This window comes from Melospiza melodia, chromosome 9 (genome assembly GCF_035770615.1).
Source record: "Melospiza melodia melodia isolate bMelMel2 chromosome 9, bMelMel2.pri, whole genome shotgun sequence".
NCBI classification, from domain to species: Eukaryota; Metazoa; Chordata; class Aves; order Passeriformes; family Passerellidae; genus Melospiza; species Melospiza melodia.
Window position 1 is genome coordinate 17,919,063 of NC_086202.1, and position 21,401 is coordinate 17,940,463.

The 21,401-nt window shown below is 40.9% G+C and overlaps 1 protein-coding gene across 2 annotated transcripts in view; it reads right to left on the minus strand.

Annotated features, from left to right (window-relative positions):
• Positions 1-15,371, minus strand: part of WDFY4 (WDFY family member 4) — a 114,260-nt gene extending 98,889 nt beyond the window's left edge. For both annotated transcript variants that reach the window (XR_010028711.1, XM_063163594.1), the window contains exons 1-8: positions 15,273-15,371; positions 13,482-13,646; positions 9,286-9,568; positions 5,638-5,752; positions 4,923-5,026; positions 3,371-3,517; positions 2,827-3,016; positions 1,548-1,737 (exon numbers count right to left, since the gene is read on the minus strand). Coding sequence is in view for 1 of the 2 variants with exons in the window: in XM_063163594.1 (XP_063019664.1) it covers positions 1,548-1,737; positions 2,827-3,016; positions 3,371-3,517; positions 4,923-5,026; positions 5,638-5,752; positions 9,286-9,567 (1,028 nt within the window). In the remaining variant the exon portion in view is untranslated. The remainder of the gene's footprint in view (positions 1-1,547; positions 1,738-2,826; positions 3,017-3,370; positions 3,518-4,922; positions 5,027-5,637; positions 5,753-9,285; positions 9,569-13,481; positions 13,647-15,272) is intronic.
• Between the last annotated feature and the right edge of the window lie 6,030 nt (positions 15,372-21,401).

Below are 21,401 nucleotides of genomic sequence, written 5' to 3' on the forward strand. Positions count from 1 at the left end.
ATAATTAAAACACACAATATAAAAAGGTGGACATATGGTTGGCAAGATAAGGGACTAGCTAACCGAGATAAATAACAGAAAAATCTCATCCCTGAGGAACAGAAAAATATTATATTGCCAGAGCTTTATGAATCAGACATGAAGATTGCAGGTCTCTCTTAAGTAAGGAAATAGTTTGAAATGTAACCCCAGATTTGCCATGGTTCATAGACTGAAGTGACAGTCTGTCAAAGAACAGAGAACAGTTTAGCACATCATCTTATTCTGTAATTCTAAGATGGGTCAATTCTTAAGGAAAACTGCATAATTTGGGCATGGGTTAGAGGCAGAGAAATAGACTGATACAGTTAGGTTAGAAAAACCTCTGAAGAAAACAAAAAAATATTCTGGTTTCACCTAAACATGAAAAAGAACGAAAGAGAGAAAATGCTCTGTTTCAAAGAATGCTATTAGCAAGACTTTTTTTACCTAAAGAAAAAGTTCCAGCCATCAGAGAAGAGGGTACCTGCTCACACGAAACAATCAGGAAAGAACTCTCCATTATGCCAGCATATGCTGGGAATGAAGCCCTGAGCATTTCTGTCTCTTCAGCCTAGTTATATCAGTTGAAAGGGATGGGGACAGTCATAGCCCTTATGGAAAAGGATTCCGTGTTTCCTGCCCTAACATGGCTAGAATTTAATCAGAAATATGCATATCAATGCAGTTTATTTACAAGGGAAATCTAGACAGTCTCTGGTAATTAAAGAAAACACTGCCAGAAAAACACAAATTTTTTTCCAACCATAAATTAATAAATTTGTGCCATTCAAAAATCATGAACTGACATAGTCATTCACAGATATCTTTGACTTCATGATTCAATTTACAATCCTCTAGATCCAAATTATAAAATACCCTCCCCACCCCAGTCATTGTTCAGGGACCAAAGTTTTCACAAGTGTTGGATGAATGCTACAAAAATAGGCAAGTCCAGAATGGAAACAAAAACATCTGGAAATGCTCTCTTGAGATTATGTTAAAGAAACTCAGCCTGGTGCAACACCACAAGGTGACAAAGGAGAGCAACGGATTCTGCTTTTTAATTTGGATTAGAATAACTAGTAGGGATTTTTCCTGATGTGTTTATGCTCATTTCAGTTCTGAAGAATGTAAACATCTCAGATTTAAGTTTGGGTAGGTTTTGTTCACTTGTTTTTGCACAGCAAGGACACAGTGTTTCCCTCCCTAGCTGACTGCATTCCTGGATTAAAAGCTCACCTTCACTGAGACAAATGTCTCTAACCTACATCCTCTGTAAACTAATTGATGAACCTTTGTCTTGTGTTCAAAAAGTCCCCATCCCACCTGCAAACTAACTTCCCCTGTGCTGTTCTCCTTCTGTTATGGCTAAAGTAGTAAAAGTTATGCACTGCTTCCCTTCCTAATATAGCAATGCTTTGCATCCCCACAGAGTTACCTATGTGATTGATATTTTAAGAGACCACTATGCATTCTGAAAATTAAGCTTTACCATGCTTTAGAATCCTACTAGAAGCCTCTCTTACCTGAGTAAAATTTTTAGCAGGAGCTGGTAGCCATCATTACTTTCAAACTCTGTCAATAAAGCTGATGATACAGGATAAGAATCTTTGACAAAGCACAACACAATGCTGGCAGCTTCACAAACATCACAAGCAGGTAGAGTATCAGCCAGTGTAAAGAGATTCTGAACAGCTATTTTAATGCAGTCAACAGCTGTGAAAAAAAAAACCCAGCAGGTATTTAGGGACTGACAGTCAAACAAATTTAAAGTTACTAACAAAAATCAAACAAATTTGAAGTTATTTCCCACTAAAATAGGAGTCAGATAGCTGTTTTTCTAAAAAGAAAAGAGGACATATGAATATCATACTAATTTCAGAAGCATTGCTGGCTTTAAAGTAGGCATGCATTTCTTTGCTTTACTACCAGAAACTGATTTAATCTCAGGAGTATAAGCTTTCAACCCCCGCAAATCACCAAAATTCATATATACTGAATCCAGCTGTCTGAGCACAAGGCAAGCAGAGACTAACAGATTTTATTGTCTCATACTAAGTCAATCACACATCCTGTGCAGAGTTCATAGATTCAGTCTTTGCTCAATGAAGCATATACAATGGGGTACACACATTTTGCTTTGAGAAATGAAGCCTAGCTTTCTTGTCTAATCTCATGGCCAGTCCTTCCAGGGCAGCTTCAAAATATGCCCAAATAGTTCTTTCTATCTCACTCGGGAAGCCGTCTTTTGATTTAAAATATAAAAATATCTATATGCATTTACTCCATGATATGGAATACTGATGGTAATTTGTGCATGATAAAACTATTTTTTCACTTCTAAGAAATTGAGCCTTGTGACCTTTGTACTTCTTAATAAGAAAAAAAAATTGCTTTAACTAATAAAGCCTAGAAAGAAGAGAGGGCTTAACCAACCAAGCTGTTGTCCCTCAAGACACCATTACTCTGACCCAATCTTGTATTTAGTGTTCATGAGGCTCAGACCCACAGACTGAGTCACACAACCTAAAAAATCATACTACATCTTCCTCTTGCCTATGTCAGTGTGATTAAGTGGGATTGGCTCTTGTCTGTAATTTGGAGAGTTTTTTTATGTTACAATCCTTCAGTTTCCAGATGACTATCAGTACTAAATAAAGCTCCTCTCTACTAAGTCACAAGCCCATGCTTTGCAGCTGACTACTGGATGATGTAAGGGAGATTACAGATGATGTAATCTGTCCTGGGGAGACTCTTTTTGGTAATTCATTCTCAGGGGAGCGATGAGGAAAGAAGAAGCCAAACCTTGTAGATACACAATGCTGTTTTTGGTCTGAGCCTTTGAAATTGTTCTTAGCACACAGCCTGTAGGTACTTTCCAAGAGTGGCTGCACTGGTCCCACAGAGAAGAAGTTGCTATAATTAATGACTGAAGCTTATCAGCTGCCAGCAGTTCCTCTATGCCTTGTTCCTCTTTGTACATGTTAAGCATTATCTGAAAAGCAAACAAATATCAGCTACAATAAACACTCTAGAGATACCCAGGAGATGAAGAAAAATCCATTGGGGAAGGAGATGATAAGTTTGATACTAATGCCAGGAGAAAGGACGTAGTGAAATGAAGAAGTAAAACTACCACCAGGACATTCTTAATGGATTTTCCCAGTTAAAGTAATTTTTTTTGTTTAGTAAAAAAAGATGAGATAGTTTTTATATGGCTCCTGATGCTTATTCAACATTTTGCAGTCCAAGCTTACAGATTTTTTGCCAGCTTGAATCAAATTAACAACTAGGAGCCTAAGTGAACATCTGAGTACCCAGGGCAAATGAACCCCCAAATGCATCTCACCTTAACAAGCATTTCCTGAGTTTGGGCATCATCCTCACTTGTCTCCCTATCATCGCTGGTTTTCTTCAGAGGGACAGTAAAGAACAGGTACAGGCACTGCATCAGAGCAGCTGGGAGTCCAGATCCAATAATGTTCCACAGAGTCCTCTAAGAAGAAAAATACAATCAGCTCCTTCAGCAGCTGACCACAGTTTCCTTGTGTTCCTCCACACTGAGAATAGCCATGGCAGATGAAAGACCCACTTGGGCATTTTGCCCTCATGGGTGCTCTAGGGCACACAAGACTGGCAGTCACACAGTGTGGCTGTGAAGTCCATTGGCAGAATTAAATACACTTTGTGTATTTATATAGCTGCTCCCAGACTTCCTTCTCCAGCTGAACTCCAGCTTTGGCAGCACTCTGTCCTGCATATGGAGACCTGCAGCCAGTGAAGTACACAACCTGCAAACTAGCTGGCAGCTGGACCAACAGCAAGGCCAGGGACAGACAATGTCCCCTTTACCATTACTGTCCAGGACACTCTGCAGCTAGAGAGGCCTGGAATGCTGCAAACATGAATTCTCCACTCCTTCCTGATTCGGAATAGCAGCAGTTTACCTATAATGCCTTCATTTTTTTAACATATTGAATAACTGCATATTCAACATATTGAATAACACCTCTAATAACAAGTTTTATAAATGCAAATGGCAGTTTCTTCACAGTGTTTCTCAATACTTAGTTTCCTCTCATCTTCGCTATGGCTGCACAGAACTTCCAGAGAAGTCCCAGTGTGTGTGCTTGGCACACAGTAGTCATAACAAAAATCAGCACCAAACTAACAGAAGAATGAGGTTTGTGATATGAAGTTTTGTAAGTATGTGTGCTACAAAAAATGGCAACGTCTTAAATCTGTGAAAAACACATCAGAAACGTCATGTTGTGACTAGCTATATGTATATGTATATATAATTTTATAGATCTCCTTATGATACAGAACATATCCACTATAATCTGACAGTAAGATTTTATTTTTGTGTGTCTTTGACCAAGAAAACTAACACAAACTGTTTAACTAAATGTCATGGATAAACACACCACAGATGCCACCAGCAGGCTGTACTCCTGATGCCAGTCTGCATTTGGGATGGCTCTACAAGTAGAGTTTGTGAAACACTTCGAAGTGAGAGACTATCAGGATTGAAAAGTGAAGTCAACCATTCTATTACCAGACAGATTCTAACTATTCATCTTTTCTTATATGTAAATTAGACTGGTAAAGAATACACAAAAAGATACACAATGGGGAGGGGAAGCAGTGAAACACTAGAAAAACCAGCCATCTGACAACCAAAACTAAAAGGGTATCAGAAAGCACAAAATAGTTACTTCTATCTTTTAGAAAAGACTGGCCTACAAACCTGGTGGTGTGTCCTTTAACTGTATACCTTGGGCATGCTCAAACTCAAAATATTAGGGATAATGCAAATACTGAGACTTGAGTGTTCTACTGCACCTACAGAGTTTCTCTGAAATAAAATGGAAAACATGCTTTGTGGTATTTTCTCTTACCAAGTCAGTCTGTGAGAGCAGATACACTGATTTCAGGAGCAAATGGCCATCTCCTGCTTCATCTTTCTGCTTCAGCAATTGCTCCAACGCCAGACGAGCTTCTTCTGTTATCACAAAAACATTAAACTTTAATTCCTTAGTCAAAGATGAAAATGCTGCATTTATGCTTTATCTATGCATTATGCATTTATCTATCACAGATCTGACAAATTTAACAAAATTACAGTAGCAGGAGTCCACTAAAGTAAACAGAAAAACAAAATTATTTTGATTCAGCATCAAGCTCAGTTCATGCAAACTACATATTTCAAACTGACAAATTTCACCAAGAATACCAGCTCAGTTCATGAAGCCTGGCAGCTGACAGCACAAAGAATGTACAACAGCCACCAGGAAAGCCATATGTGGCTAGCAATGTTTCTCTCATTTTTAAGAAAGCTCCTCAGAATAGTGTGTAACCTACTCTTTCACTCTTACCTGCATTCTACATTACACACTTCCAGCTACAAGAGTTCCAAACTAAAGATCAGCATGTCATACAAGGTGAAATCCTCAGTGCAACCACCTCAAATCAGTGCTAGCTCACACCTACTAAAATATCTGGCTTGCTGCACAGCATTTTCCTGGTCCTCCTTTATTTCCAGCGCAGAGTACAACTGAAAGACACACATTTCCAAAATAACTGGATCCAATGGAAATTGTATGGGATCATTACCTGCAGGTTTTCCATTGAGGTTCCTCTTAATTTCTTTAGTCAGAAGCTTGGAAACCTCACTGGCTAACAGCTGAATGTTGGGGAATACAATTACTCCAGCAGACTGTTCCCAGGCCTGAAATCCAAGTGCAACTGTTAAGTCTCTGACACATCATGTCTTTGGTAGATTGACAAAAATGAATAAACATAAATAAAGAAGCACAAGACTAACATTCCTCTATAAAATTCAGTAGTCAGTATAATCCACTAAGCAGTATTTCTCAGACAGGCAGGAATATGACACTTTGGATACAGAAGTCAAACTGGAGCTACCTTTTGAATCATGCAATGCACGTCCTAGAGAACTTTTACAGTATTTTCCAAACGGTGTAAATGTTGGTCATACCCTGTGTCACTAATTTGTATCAAAAATTATGCTAGCCCCTTTCGAAATATGACAAATGCCCTGAAGAAACAAACTTATACACAAGCTTATAAACAACTTATTTATAAGTTTATAACTCACTGTTTCAAGAATGGACAAGCAATTAAGTACAAAACTTAGTAGATAAATAACAGGAAGACTTGTTGATTCCCTGAGTCTGACAAATCTTTCTTATGTTTCTTAGCCCTATCTTTGGGGGAAAAAATTCAACATCAATAAAGAAAATATTCCAGCAGACTAATACTATTGCACCCAACCAGCCTTCAAGAACCAGGTGCCAATTCTTTTATATAAAATCTCTGATGATACACATATTTATGTATTAGCAATAGCTCAGCATCCACCTCTAACGACCAGTCACAGATATTTCTGTCCTCAGCAAACTCACAAAATTTACAAAAGTTTCCTCCTTTTAGAAGCTCTGAAATATCATGCCATAAGCCCCAATGATTAAAGGAAGAAAAATTACATGTCTTCCTAAAAAAATTGGATCAGACATCCCATATTACTTTCTGTCAAGAAATCAGTGCAACTCTTCGTAAATGAAGATCCTCCACAAATACTATTCCCTTCCCTACCATGGCTTTCAATTTCTTTTTTTTCATCACAGGTGGCAGCTTGTGGACAAAATGTCAGTGACCTCTCAATAATCAGGCAAGCTTCAACTTTTTACATCATTTTACTGCAGTCAGTAAGTAAAATGCACCCAAATCTTCTTTCTGTGCTACAAGACTGAAATGCAAGTGCACTGTGTGCCTATTATTAATTTTCATCAATCAGCCAATATTAAAATCAAATTAATTTTTTCAGATTTTGATCCTAAGTTAATTTCAGAACCACTCAGTTGCAGAAGCAAGATCCACAAATTCATCCACTTCCAATGCAGAAGGGAGGGAATATCTGTAAAGAGCAGAAGCAAGCTGCGCAAACAAAATGACAAGAAACCTATAGTCACTTAAAAATATACAACGTTTGTCATTAAGCTATGGCCTTTTACAGAAGAAAGCAGTGCAAGATTTCTGCCCCTCTTCCTCAAAGAGGAACATCCTCTTTACACTTCAGAAAGGCCTCACTATACTCACTCTTTTGCTAACAGAATGAGAAGGATAAATTTTAGAAGCTTGGATCATACACAGCAGAGAGCAGTAACCAAAAGTTCATAGCAATTGATGAACGGAATAGTTCGTCTCCCTACAAAACAGGCCACTAACATTCTGATTTGATTGTGTCACTACTCTTCCTGAGGGCTAAAAACCAATCTTCAGAATACACTCTCCTTTAGGAACAGATTTTATTAATTTCATATTCATGTCTGAGCCTACAGAAGATCTATATCTGGGAGCATATCAACCTGACTCCATTGTAGGATGTCTGCCTTGAGGGGAAAATCAAATAATATGGTATCAAAGTAATCTTCTTTTCTTTCTTCCTCTTAAACCTGTTTCTACATATTTAAGATTCTGCCACAAGTTCCCTGTGTCTGCTGTTCCCATCTGCCCTTCCTATTCCATGGTTCATGGAGAGACGCTAGCTCGAAACCAGCCGTGTAATAGAACGTTCTGATACTCTCTGAGGCACCAAGAGGGAAGATACAGAAGGCACATTAAAATGACTCCCAGCCCAGGCCTGAATCACGAGCAGATGGCTGACATTTCCCTCCCACATCTTCTCCTTCTACGTCAAGGAGCCGCAGTGAATAACGAGCCCCCGCACCCCAGGTGTCTCCTGCTTGGTGACCCCTCTCTTCACCCAGCCGAGCAAGAGCTAAAGCACTAAAACAAAAAGGCAGAGATGCATTGGCATCTGCATGATCAGAACAGGAAAGTAAAAGCAAGAGAAAAATCTTCCAAGGAGGGAGAAGGCTCACCCAGAGCCCATTGTTAAACAGGGTAGTTTCTGTAAGAACTTCACAACGTGCACCACCCAAACTGAGATGCATTTCCCCAACCCAACAGAAGGCAGGCATATGAAGGGACTAAAAGTCATGTGGGCAAGGACATGATGACTAAAAGCTAAAAGGCAGAATGTAATCTTAAATGAATGTTGCAAAGCCAAAATGCTCTAGTCACACTTCTGGACTTAAAGGCCTACAAGGCAGTGCAAAGCTCCAGCAGCATATCTAAGAAAAGTGGAGAGGAAGAATCTCATGCCTAGGGAATAAAATCAAGTGTTAAGCTAATGAAAAAAATCACTTCTCCATTATGAATATATTCAGTAGCAAAGTTTCCTTTGAGAATTTAAAAGCCCCCTTTTTCAAGCATTATTGAAATTCAGTATCAGGATTTCACAATCCTAAGCCTTGTGAAGTTCAGCCCTACAGGAGGGAAACACTTGATGCATATGCACGACATTGCCAGTCCCTCAGCAATACTCATCTTGCCTCCTGGGAGCAACTGTTCCTTGACCCTAAAGTACTGGTACTAACATTTATTTGCTTACTTATCGTGACATGTGAGAATTTTCTGCTATGTGGCCCAATTTTTAATTCCTAAGACTTCAAGATTTTATAACTTTTATCACCCTTGTTCTGCTTTCTCAGTTCTTTGAAAATTTCATTCCAAAAATTATCAGCACATTAAAGACATTCTTGCTATTCATACTTAGTTAAGAAGCAGTAAATATAAAGAAATTGTATATAATCTCATCTCACACAACTTGTTTCTTTCATGCTCACTACATGGTATTCAAAAACTAAAGCTCTAATAGAACTTAGAAACTTTGAGATCTAAGAATTTCAATTGTAATTGTAAATTTGAGGTAGGAAAACCTCAATGGAAGAATTTCATATAAAGCCTGCAATACATTTCTTATGAAGACAGGAGGAAGCAGTTGAGAGAGGTAATCTTCTACAGCAAGGCCTGTTCATTGGTCTGAATAATACCCTAGAAGCATTAAGGATGTGTTTTCCACAGACCTTGAAGAGGAAGTGTGCTGGTTTGGTCTGGGGTAGAGGCTGGTCTGGTTTCAATGGGGCTGTTTTGGATTTGTGCTGCACACAGGGCTGATAACAGAGATACTGCTGTCGTTGCTGAGCAGGGCTCACACAGAGCCAAGGCCTTTTTGTGCTGCCACGCTGGAGAGGAGGCTCCCAATGGAATAGAAATTTATCACCTAAAGGGATCCTGCTTCAATTAACTACAATGGCTGTTTAGGTGACCGCAGAATGGATAAGGCAAAAGAAACTCAAATTATTATCTGCACCAAAGGCAATAAAGAGAACAAACCTTTAAGAAGAGGGGAAGAAATTCTAGCAGCCTTCTCTGTTGCTCCTCTGGGATGAGAAATGGAGCCACTTGTTCGTATTCTACAAATTGTTTGCCCAGAGTGTCCCACAGGATGGTATGGCTCTGCAGTGGCTCATCCTTGCCGTGGGGTTGCTCATCCTTGCTGTGTGCAGGCTGCTCCAGCCCTTCTGCTGTGTCTCCATCACCAGGGCTCTGCTCCTGCTGTCCTGTATTGTCAGGTGACTCCTCCAGCTGCCACAGGAGTTCAGCTGCTTGGTCCATGCTGAGATGCGACCAAATAAATATACTGTGTTATTTACACATCTTACCAGTCAACTCACCCAAGAAATTAGACACTGTTTCCATATTTCTAAATTCTAACTCCAGCAGTTAAAACCATCATTCTCAGTCACTGACTTTTTCCAATTAAATGGCAAATCAACCTGCTCCTGGACAAGAACATTACTGCCCTGCAGCTGCATGAACAAGCTCTCTTCCATGAGATGTATGCATGTGCTACACAACTCATCTGGGCTTTGGCAGAACAAACCAGTAAACCACACAGCAAATCTGGATTCCAGTCCTAGCTTTGCCACTGAGGCAGGTCCTCTCCCTTTTTACCTCAGCCACCCCAACTGTAAAAGTTATAATTATTACTATCAGCAGATCTGCAATAGAACACTAACTAAGAGCCAAGTTACAGATTTCATTGAGTGTGGATGCTAAACCTAGCTGCACATCACTGATATATTTCCCACCCAGAGTGGGGCTGAAGACCATCTGGAATAGTGGCTGTGTGGAAAAGCCAAAGATTCCTCACAGAGCTGTTCTGGTCCAAAGAGGAAGCAACATTCAGCTCTTTTTGTGGCAGATGTACAGCTCTGTACAATAGGTATTTTCACAACAACACTGCTTGTTTTGCTGATCCTGTAAACTGAAGCAGATATGCCACAATGAAGGAGCATGGTGCTTCTGGCACTCTCATTTCCATCAAAATTAAAATGTGATTTTAATTTCATCTTACACTACACATCGAGGAATCCTTCTGGTACCCTTATCTCAACCCCAAGTCGTCTCATCTACTTTACAGCCATTTTTTCATCCTTAGTGTTCTGGGTGCTCACTCTGCCCTACTTTGCCACAGCCTCTGTGAGCTCACCCTGCTGTACTGAGCCTACATCATGACAACAATGGAGATCAGGCTTCTCCAGTTTCCATCAGGGCCATCCATCTGCTTACTGGAGTCTAGGTCATTGCCTGGCTACTCCTAAAACTACAACAGGACAAATTATGGGTGGGTGGGCAGATGGGAGTGGTCACCAAGATGAATGTAGCTCACTTTGCTTACCATGTATATCATTTTTTAAGAGCTCAAGAGAGTCTTTAACAAATCATTACCTCTCAAAGAAAAACACTAATCTACCTTCATTTCTGGGAAATTGGTTCTTTCTCTACAGTGTCTCTTTGACTGCTATTCCACCATTTCAAAAAGAAATGCCAAAAAAGCAAATGTAACTAAAATTCTGAGTCAGATCTGCATTACCAACACATACAGACATGAAAATAAATTTTAAAAGACAGTATTATGAGTCTGGCTTAGAATTATGAGCCAACGCTAAAACAACATTTGGGATTCTCTTCCTTCTTCATCCATCAGTTACACAGCTAGCTTACTGCTTGCATTCTGCCCACTCCATGCCAGATGAACCAGTCTCACTTCCACACTCTTGCAGTGATGAAGGGCAGGGCATTTATCTTGTCACTGTGCACCATCGCTGTGTACCACACCACCTGCAAATGATGGTCCTAGCAGACATCTGTGCCTAGATGCAAATGCTGGTCCTTCACACTGCACCCAGGCTAGCTTATTTTACCACAGCCCATACTCTGTCCTTGGCTAGGAGATGGAGGCCTATATAATTTTGATCGGTCCCCAAGGAACTGTCAGTCTGGAACTTCCTATCTCCACAACATTTTCTGTTTTGCTGCTGTTGTTTTCCTTAATTATCTGTATTAAGACAACAAGCCCTATGAGAAGAAAAAGTGTGGTGAGTGCACAGAGTAAACAGGAAGACTCTGTTCCTCATGACTGTGTGGGAGTTACATTTGTCATATGTTATACTTAACTCTGGTGTGGGATTTTGACCCACTTGAGTCATCCTGAAGCTGTGAGTGTGTTGGTTGAGAAAGCCTGGGCACTGTTCTAGCAGTGAGCATAGTTCAGTTATGTTTTCAGTGAGGCTCAACTTGCATCCCCAAATAGGAAAGCCATTCCCTTCCTCAAGGAGATCCCTCACCCTGGAAGCTACTCTGCTAAGCCTCAATCAGTGTTTACAAGTAACTCACTCCAGTGCCTACACTCACTGTGGTCTTCTGCACAGAGAACCCCAAAGTGCTTTGCAGAGGGATTCTATAAATGGTGAAATTAGTCATGGAGAGGTGAAATGAAGGGCTTCCACTGGCCTCAAACGAAGGTCAGTGACTGATGAGTCAGCTCCCTGAGCTACACTGCATGGCCCTGGAAATGTGGTTACCAATTTTCTCTTTCTATTTATACTTGAATGAGAAGGCCTTTCCTGTTGGTGGCACAGTTAAAGCAAGCAGGGATAGCCTCTCAAAGTGCTCACTCTGTGAATCCCTGCAATGAAAGAGTTCATTCCAGCTCCACAGAAACTCTTACAACCAGTTACTCACAAACAACTTCCTTAGTGAAGATCAACTTGTAACAGGCTATGTGAGACATTTAAAGTGTATGTGAAGCACTTCAATCTCCAAAACTACATGAAAGCAAAAGGAAGATTATGATATTCCTTGGTATTTTTTCCAACCATCTAGACTACAAAAGCCATATCAGATTAAATATCAGCACTCCAGTATCAGTCTGTTGACTCTACTTGCACAATATGCTTTATATTTTATTTCCACTAGAAGCCTTTTCTTGCATCTACATTTTGATTAGGACTTTTAAATCCTTTTAATTTTCTAATCATCTGGCAGGACAATTACTCTTTTAGACCTACCACAAAATCACATAGTTCATTATTCAAATATCTTTGGAATTAAGGATAAATTTAATATTTTGAAAAAGTCTTATATATTATGTATTGTACACTCCACCACTTGTTCTTATCCTCAGTGTAAGTTAATAGCTTATTTCAGTTTTGGTAAATTTTTTGATTCTTAAGTTTGAGAAGATACTTTTTGATAACAATGATACAAAAAGTAAAATCTAAATAATAAATATTTTAAAAGATATAAAAGTGAAGACTAACCAAATAAATCTGATAGCATCATTCAGAATGCAGTGTCATGTTACAGAGAGAAAATGGAACTTAATCATGTATTTTCCCTTTTTTTCTAAATAAAGCTTGTGTGAAATCACACAGTAATGTGGTTACATCTTTACAGACTGAAAAGACAGAAGGGAAGAAAGGCCTGACCAAAACTGGCAGAAGGATCAACAGAATACTGTTACTAACAGCTTACTAGTTGAACAAACATTATTTTTAATAACATTTTAATTGTATTTATCTGTGATTACCCCCTTCAGCAGTTCATAGAAGCATTCCATTCAAGTAAAAAAATCCCAGTTTGCACCAAGACCAAAAGAGAATCAAGTCTCATACCAAAATTCAGGCCAAAATTGGTCTCCTTTTAACTGTAAGTGTCTTTAAAAAATGTTAGTTCAGTGTACATGGCAATCTTTAATCTCCAAAAGTACATGAACAAAAAATAAAGACTGTAATTGGCCTCGTATTTACTTCAATTGTTCAGATAACAAGAGATATACTAGAAAAAATAGCAGACCCCTAGCTCTAGAAGTACCAGCTTTAAAAAAAAAATCTTTCTCTAATATACTTTTCTTGACTATTAAATTCCAGGATTGTGTGAACTATCAGAAACACACAGCTCAGATTGTCCCAAAAATCCAGCGTGATATTCTTTTATACTCCCTTCCTTTCATTGGCAGCCAAGATGACTCTTGAATGAACACAGTTATGACAGCTAAAAATTTGTAAATGCTGAAAACAGGAATTCCGCTACTTCCTAAAGAAAACTGTCTTTGCACTGCAGTTTAGAGTGAACTTCAACTGAATCTTTCACCAATTGAAAGTAATCCTATCAAAATATACCCCCAGTGGCAGCCAATATTGCACTGTGTTCTGTCTGCTTTCACAGACAATCTCTTGACATACCTGGGCTCCTAGATGTGGTAGCTCCTACTGCAGTCAATGCCCACATCCAGAGAAATGAGTGTTGCTGCCTCTGCCCTTCTAGGCATGCTGGTGTATGCAGTAGCTCCCACTCTGCTCTTTAAAATTTCCACTGTGAATCACTTGATAGGCCGCTGCACTTACTTCCTGAGGAAAGCAGAAGTGAAAAGCAAATGAGCCACAGCTCAGGAGCCATCAAGCTCCCAAAGCAATTTAGAACAGCTCAGCTAACACACAAACCTGGGAGGCACAGCATTCTTCTCCCTGCAGCAAGAGTAACCAGGTATTTCCCCCTCTGTATCATATTCACAAGGGGGAAGGGGAGTGGGATTTGTTTCATTTTGGTTTTAAATTTAAGGCTTACATAATTACTACTGGAATCCAGCACCACAAAGCTCATGCTCCCTGTGCAACAATCTATGGCCGAAGTCAGGCAACTATTGTAATCCTTCCTCAAATGCTGAACCCTTAAAATAAATACATTTGAATGACAAGGGGAACTCTGTGTCCCTGACCTCTTTACTGAAATTATCAAGGCAGCTACTCAGATCAAAAGGCAAACAAGAACTATAAGCTCACTGACAACATAAATGAACCCTGATTAGATAGGGGCTTGGGGGAAGATTACTTCTCAGTTGTCTAGTTGCTTTTTTGTTCTCCCTAATAACACATTTGAAAGGCTTTATAATTTATTTTTTTTAAGGGGAGGTGGAGTTTAAAGATTTTTACACAAGAGATTCAAGTGTTTCCAACTGCTTCTCCCCAGCAATTTTATGGTGATCTTGAGAAACAACAGGATCATGACCTTACAGTGACTGAAACCTGAGGGGACTCTACCCTTGGTGGTTAAAGCCACCTGCTAACATATGCTTTATTCAAATGCTTGGAAAAGCGTTCAGAAGAAAAATTAACCAACTTTCTCTTCCAACCAAGCTGCAATTTCATTGCGTAAAGTGCTGCTAATCCAGGCTGAAGACTCCTAGTAAGTCATAAGCCAGGATAACCATTGCCTGTACTCCACAGGGACCTCTCTTGATGCAGTGGTGTTCCTGGCACAGAGCAATCCCAGAGGACAGCTCTCATCCCTTACAGGGAATGGATTGGAATACAGGCATCAGCAAAATCATGGGTTCAGTTTATCCCCTTACACATTATACCAGGATTTAAGCAGAGCTGTAGCTTTGCAGAAAACAGAAATATACTTTAGATCCCAAGGAAAAGACTGCACCAGTCTATACATACAGTAGCCTCTAAACTGACCAGGCTTTGGAAAGAATTAGCTAAACTATAATTTAGAGAGTATTTTCCAAGAAGATGCAAGGTCACCCAGAGCTGTGCACACTCAGAGCAGCTCCAGTGAATGTTGCATTTGGCCACTTCAGTGGTCCCCAGAGCCACTGACAGCCCCTGCTGCACTGCTGCGGCGCCTCTGGCAGTGTCAGCACAGGCTGAGCAAGCTCCTGCATCTTGTGAAGCTCCGTGCCAGCACATCTGCTGCTTTCCTGCTGTAGGCCATTCACATAGCAGCTGGTCCACTTTCAGCTGCAATCTAGATCAACCCACGCTGCTGAGATAAGTGGCAGAAACACAGAGATCCAGAAGAGAATATTAATACCAGTCCAGGGAGAACCTCACTCAGACTTCCGAACTCAGAACCAAGCCTAAGTGTGCTCCATTTCCATCCTCCCACTACCACTTTAAAAGCACAGATGGTCATTTGCAGCAGCCCCACCATGCTGTTTGTTAAAGAGATGTCCCCCAGTCCAGTGGTACCTCCTCACTAGACGATGCCAGGACTCACGCAGACACACAATCGTTAGGAGAGTCACAGCAGAGGAAGTTCCATTTCTCTTTTTCATACTTCACTAACTGTTGATGGGCCCAAAAGTCCAGTTTCAACACGCCCACCCACTTAATTTCTGCTTCACTGGAGCAAAACAGATGTAACCAAATTATCTGTAGTAAAAATAACTCAAGGGGTAAAGACAAACAGAGTTCACATAGTAAGAAACAGTGCCAAAACCCCCTTTGTCAGGGTGGGTTGTTTATACTAAAAACCCCTTTGTACAAAAATGGGAAGAAAAATCCTTCTTTGTCCTCTTCCCTACAGTCTGAGGGAAACAACAACAGCAACAACAGACATGTCTCCCACTTGCATCTATGTCAGGGCACCTAGTTCAAAGGAACCTTCACCTTGAGGGATCCAGAAAGGGCACTACATCTCCTGGTCCCAGAGCCAGCTGTACCAACACCACTGGAAACTACCATCTGGCTGGGCAGCACTGTGGTGTGATCCATGGCCCAGTGGAGATGGTGTCCTGCCCGAGCCAGACCTACAGCTGGCTTTCTGAGACAAGGAGCCAGAGATAACTGCAGCTACAAGGCCCACCTGTCTCACAGCAGCCAATACTGTCCCTCACGTTGCTTCTTGTCAAAATTCTCTCTTTGCCACTCCAATCTCCACACACAAGTGGAAAAAAACAGATTCATGCCTTTACATCTATGATACCAGCCACACCAATTTATCTTATTTGTTCAGAATGCTAAGAATCACAGTACTTCTTCAGCCTGAGTCTGGAGGTCAGCTAATGCAGATTTTCCCAAAAACACAACTTGTAGTATGCTTCAGTTTTATCACCTTCACCAAATGGCTGACTGGCTACAGCAGGAGCAGACACGTCCTCTGGCTACTGCTGTGCCCCTGCCTTTGCCTGAGGGCTTAGACTTCAGCCCAACTGCAAACCCAAATGGGATGGGGCTTTGGTGAAAAGCCTGTATTTCTCCCTTCAGCAGGTTTGTCTCCTTGTAGATATAAAAAAATAAAATTCATCTGAATTTGCTGAGACAATAAATTTTTGTGCTGCACATTTGTTACCTTCAATCTAGAGAAAAAAGCAAGTTAAACATGTGTTCCTTTCAACATTTCAGTGTCCAAAAGCTGAATTAGCTGCAAGTTTTCCCCCACTCTTTGCCTTTTTTGCTAAAATCCATCATCTTTTCTTGATAAAAAGAAAGTTGATTAAAAATGTTCATAGAATGATTATTCATTTCTTTAGGGAAGCGGCTGTGTTTCATTTTCCTCCCCTCTTTTCAGTGGCAGAACGGAAGCTGACAGCAAAACCGCAGAGAAAGGCAGCGCAGAAATTTAAACCATCTGCTTAACCATCATTTTCACTCATCGTTTTTCTCAGCAAACCTTGAAATATGCAATGAAGGAGGCATTCAGCTCCCTCAGCACACCCTCCCAAAGAGGCAAAAGCGGCAGGCACAAAGGAGCTGCAGAGGGGGTCTGAGCAGCTCAGCTCCTCTCCACACACAGGGGAGGCGTGGGGCAGCACCTGTGCCCACCCCACCTCGCGGGCTGGGTCTCCTCTGGAGCTCAGAGCCCTGGGCAGGTGGAAGGAGAAGCCAGCTTCTGTTGGTGCTGGCAGGCAGCCCCAGCTGAGCCAGGGCCCTTCCTGCCCAGCCCTTGGCAGCCCAGAGGGGAAGGAGGTGCCATGTGCCAAAGCACAGCCACAGCGTGCAGAGTGCCAGGCAACTCACCTGCCTGTGCACCTGAATGGGGAACTAACTGCAGCTGTTACTGGAGCTCATGCTGAGGAAACCATGAGAGATGGCTGGTGAAGACATACAGTTTATCCTCAAGGAGAGTATTTCCTGCCTGCCAGCATCCCTTGCACCTGAGCACTCTCAGCCTGTGCTGGGAGCCCCATACATCCCACACTACCCTGTGACAGTGTTCACAGGGGGTCTTGGATGAGGGAAGAGAGGAGAATGTTCACTCCATGTTTCAGAAGGCTTGATTTATTATTTTATGATATATATTACATTAAAACTATACTAAAAGAATAGAAGAAAAGGTTTCATCAGAAGGCTAGCTAAGAATAGACAGGAATCAGAAAGAATGATAACAAAGCCTCTGTCTCAAGTCCAAGCCAGCTGTCTGTGATTGGCCATTAATTACAAACAAACCAACATGAGCCAATCACAGATCCACCTGTTGCAGTCCACAGCAGCAGATGATTGTTTACATTTTGTTCCTGAGGCCTCTCAGCTTCTCAGGAGGAAAAATCCTAAGGAAAGGATTTTTCATGAAAAGATGTCTGTGACACTGCTCTGGCACCATGGCTGTGGGTTAAAAACACAGGGCAGTTTGCAGCCTTGATGCTGTGGTCAAGCTCCTAATTGTCCCAGGAAAGTGATCCATTTCCTTTGCCCATGCTTCCACCTGAGCAAGGTCTGGAGTTCTGCAGCTGCTCCTCTGTGCCCCTGGCACCCAGCTGGCACCTTCCATCAGCAGCAGCAATGTCACGTAGTAAGGATAATCTGTCACTTGAATTTTGCTATTTCAAAATGTTTCATTGGAAACAAATTCCCTCCAACACAAATCTGTTAGTCAAAATGAATTTTTTCCAATGTTTTTGTTTTAACAGGAACCAAACCGAAGTGTATCCAATGGCTTGCATCTTACATGTTGGGCTGCAACAGTGGTTTTCAGCCTTTCAAAATCTGTGCAATCCTGATGTAGTTTCCTACAAACTATTTTGCAGCACATGTAAATCAGCTGCTTGATAGCTTCACCCTTTGGTCACTTTTTGCCTTTGTAAAAATTAGTCAGGGAGACTCATAGGATGATATAACTACAGGAGTGCACGGAATAATTTTAAGCTACACTTTTTAAAAATTCTGTGCCTAAATAAATCTCAAAATTATTTCAGAGTCAATAAAATAGCATCAACTTTCAAAAAGACAAGAAAAAAAGAAGCCTCTTTGTAAAATGGGTATGTAATAAAAGTGAAAACATTTTTATTTGGAATTGTCAGACCCAAAAAGAACTGTATAAATAGAATATTTTTTTCCCAGAAGGAAAAAAGTATCAAAAAAAAAGTTCCTCTGGGAAGCTGCTATTTTGATTAAATGTCACCTACTGACTAGGAAAGTGCTGTGCAGGAAAATTTTAAGGCAACTTGACTGAACATATGATCTCCACACAAGAACCCATGTTAGCCTAATAAGATGGAGGAAGTTGAAAGGCTGGTGCAAAAAATTTAATTGGCATACCAATGGTATTACCCTTCCTGTACCTCAGATTAGTTCTCCACTACAGGACACACAGGAATTCATTGTTTTCTTTTCAACACAAAAATTGTTGAATTAAACTATCATGATACAGAAGTTCTGCATGATTTTTTTTAAAATACTTGCAAAGCAAAGTTAGACTTTAAGACAGAGCACTTATCAGAAAATTGCTCTCGCAGACAGCTGCAGGTAAAACCACAAGATGTAATTACAAAACACACATTGACCAAGATCTGCTCTTCTTGGAAGATTCGTTCTTATGTTTTTCTTAGAATATTTACTCTTATTCTCTCTGCAGAAGGATCATCAAAATCTCTGCAGACAACATCACTTCCTTCAGTTTCATAAACGGGTCCTAGTTCCCGTTTTACACCCCCTTTGCTTTCTGCAAGGATGTTTTGTAGCTTGCATAGCCTACAGCAACACTCATCATCATCATAGAGGAAACAGGGAGCCGAAGTTCAGGCTAAACAAATTAAAAAAGATCCTTCAAACAAGTGTTAGAGCAGACATTTTTCCAGCTTTGGTATGCCCCCTGCTAACTACTTTTTTTTTTTTTTTTTTTTTGGTTGGTTAGTTTGGCTTTTTTTCAGTTCCCAAGTCTACTGATAAACTCCAGCTCTTGTGGCCTTGTTCTCCAATAAGCTGTGCTCCCAGAGAGACTCTGCACATATCCAGGAGGGCTGCTTCCCCACAGTCACATCTGCTCAGGTACCTGCAAGTGCCTAATAAGCCAGGCTCAGTAAGCTGTCACACTCTATTCATGGATAAGCCTGGTTTTGCTATATTCTTCTAGCACTGTGAACTAGACTCAGGTATCTTCCCTTTTCTTCAATTCTTTATTTATAGAACCAATACTCCAATTGCATTTGGTTTGCCATGCCATACAAAATCCTGGACAAAAGGAATGGGGATGAAAACAGCGGTTTTGCTATCTAGTATGTTCTGATTTAAAAACAAAAAAAAACCCCAATTCTTGAAGCTGAGTCGCTTCCCTGGGGGCTGCTGCTTTTAGGTGTTCAAACAGCCCTGCTCTAGCCTAGTAAATAATAAGAAATAAATCTCCTTCATCTGTACTTAATTTATAGCCAGATTCTACATTAGTACTTGCTTTTGTGCTAGGAACTGGATCAATATGGATACACAAAATTGCTGCTGCTAATCAGAGGTATTTTTAGTCCTGAAATTAAACCTGAGCACTGCATAAGTAGAAAATACTTTGTTAAGGGGGTAAATTAGAGCAACAAGGAACTAGTTGTTGGCTGTGTGATCATTTGGAGCTCAGAGCATTCAGCAGAACTTGAAAGCAGAGCTGTCACAGCAGAGGTAGCTACCACATGCAGCAAAGGAGGAACTGGTGAAAGAATGCAGTCCTTACCTTGCAGGGGAGCTCACCACAAGAGGGAAGTGCAACAGGCCCCTCAGCAGCTCCGTGTCACACAGGAGCCCCTTCTGCTGCTGAGCCTCTGCAGGGTGCAGAGCTCTGACAAAGCAGAGAGCTCCTTGTGCAAGGCTGCACCTTGGGATGCCAGCACAGACACAGGGGCTCTGGGATCACTGCCCCCAAGAACTGCCTGGCTCTAAGAGGGGAATGTGAATGGCAGGCTTCACAGGGAGGCTTATTCACTAACAAGAGGTGCTAAGCTGTCTAAAAAACAGACAGCAGTCATAAGGTGAAGCTTAAACAATTGTTCTGTATCTCAGTACATCAGTCACAGCACAGATGCCTCAAGTTATTGAAGGGAGCAGAAACCTAGCTTGCCAAAATCTGGGACCTGCATGCATTCAGAATGTAACCTGAGAGGTTTGCCCCCTTCATCCAGATATGTAGCAACAAACTAGTACCAGAACCTATGCTCAGAACATTGACAGAGCTACTAAAAAAAAAGAAAAAAATGTCAAAATCATGCCCAGGGCTTATATTTTATTCTGCACAAATGGAAGAATAGCTCAGAGGGGGGATCCATCTTAAAAGACATCTGAAATGCACAGATGACAACCATATGACTAAACCCTTAGTGAGGTAGGCCAGGATCTGGTGGCATTTTTATTTCTATTTAATGTCTTTTTTCATTTCCAAAAACTTATTTCTTTTTTTTTTTTCTCAAATGAGATGAGAATAAAGATGAAAAATTCAGACAGACAGCCTTTGCCCAACACAGACATTCCTGCCAGAGATATTCAGGGCTGTCCCCTTTCCACAGGCCAGTTTTGTCCATATAGATCTTAAATTGGAAACTGTACCTTACAGCCTTTTAGCCTCTGTCTGAGCTCCAGAGAACATTACTTGCTTGGTGGTTCTCAGCAGTAACCTGGGCAGTTTTCGTTCTGAGCATCTTTTGGTTGGCACCATCCTCCCTGAGCGTCACGAGGTGGCAGCACAACAGAAGGGCTTGCAAGGGCTGCTCCTGCATCAGGCAGGAAAATCTCACACACCTACCTGCAAGTACACAGCTCATTTTCATCTTAGAGTTGCAGCTCCCGTTTATTTTCCTGAGACCATCTTAAGATACGAGACAGTAGAGTGCCACAGCACAAAATACAACCACTCAGCTGCCCCTTTACAGGCTTTCAGCTATTTAAGCACTTATAGGATTACATTTTCACGCTCCCACCAGCCTCTGGAATGGACAGGTGTTAGCTGGGCACCCAGTAGAGAAGCCACTTAGAAAACAGTGCTGTATTTTGACCTTCTCCCCTTAGGGATGCAGCTTATAAAGGTGTCAGCATGTAGCAGAGCAGATAAAAGATTGTGGATGAGGAATGAAGGTCTAGGGGAAGCAAATTACCTGTACATTTTGTCAGCATTGGCAAAAGAAAAAA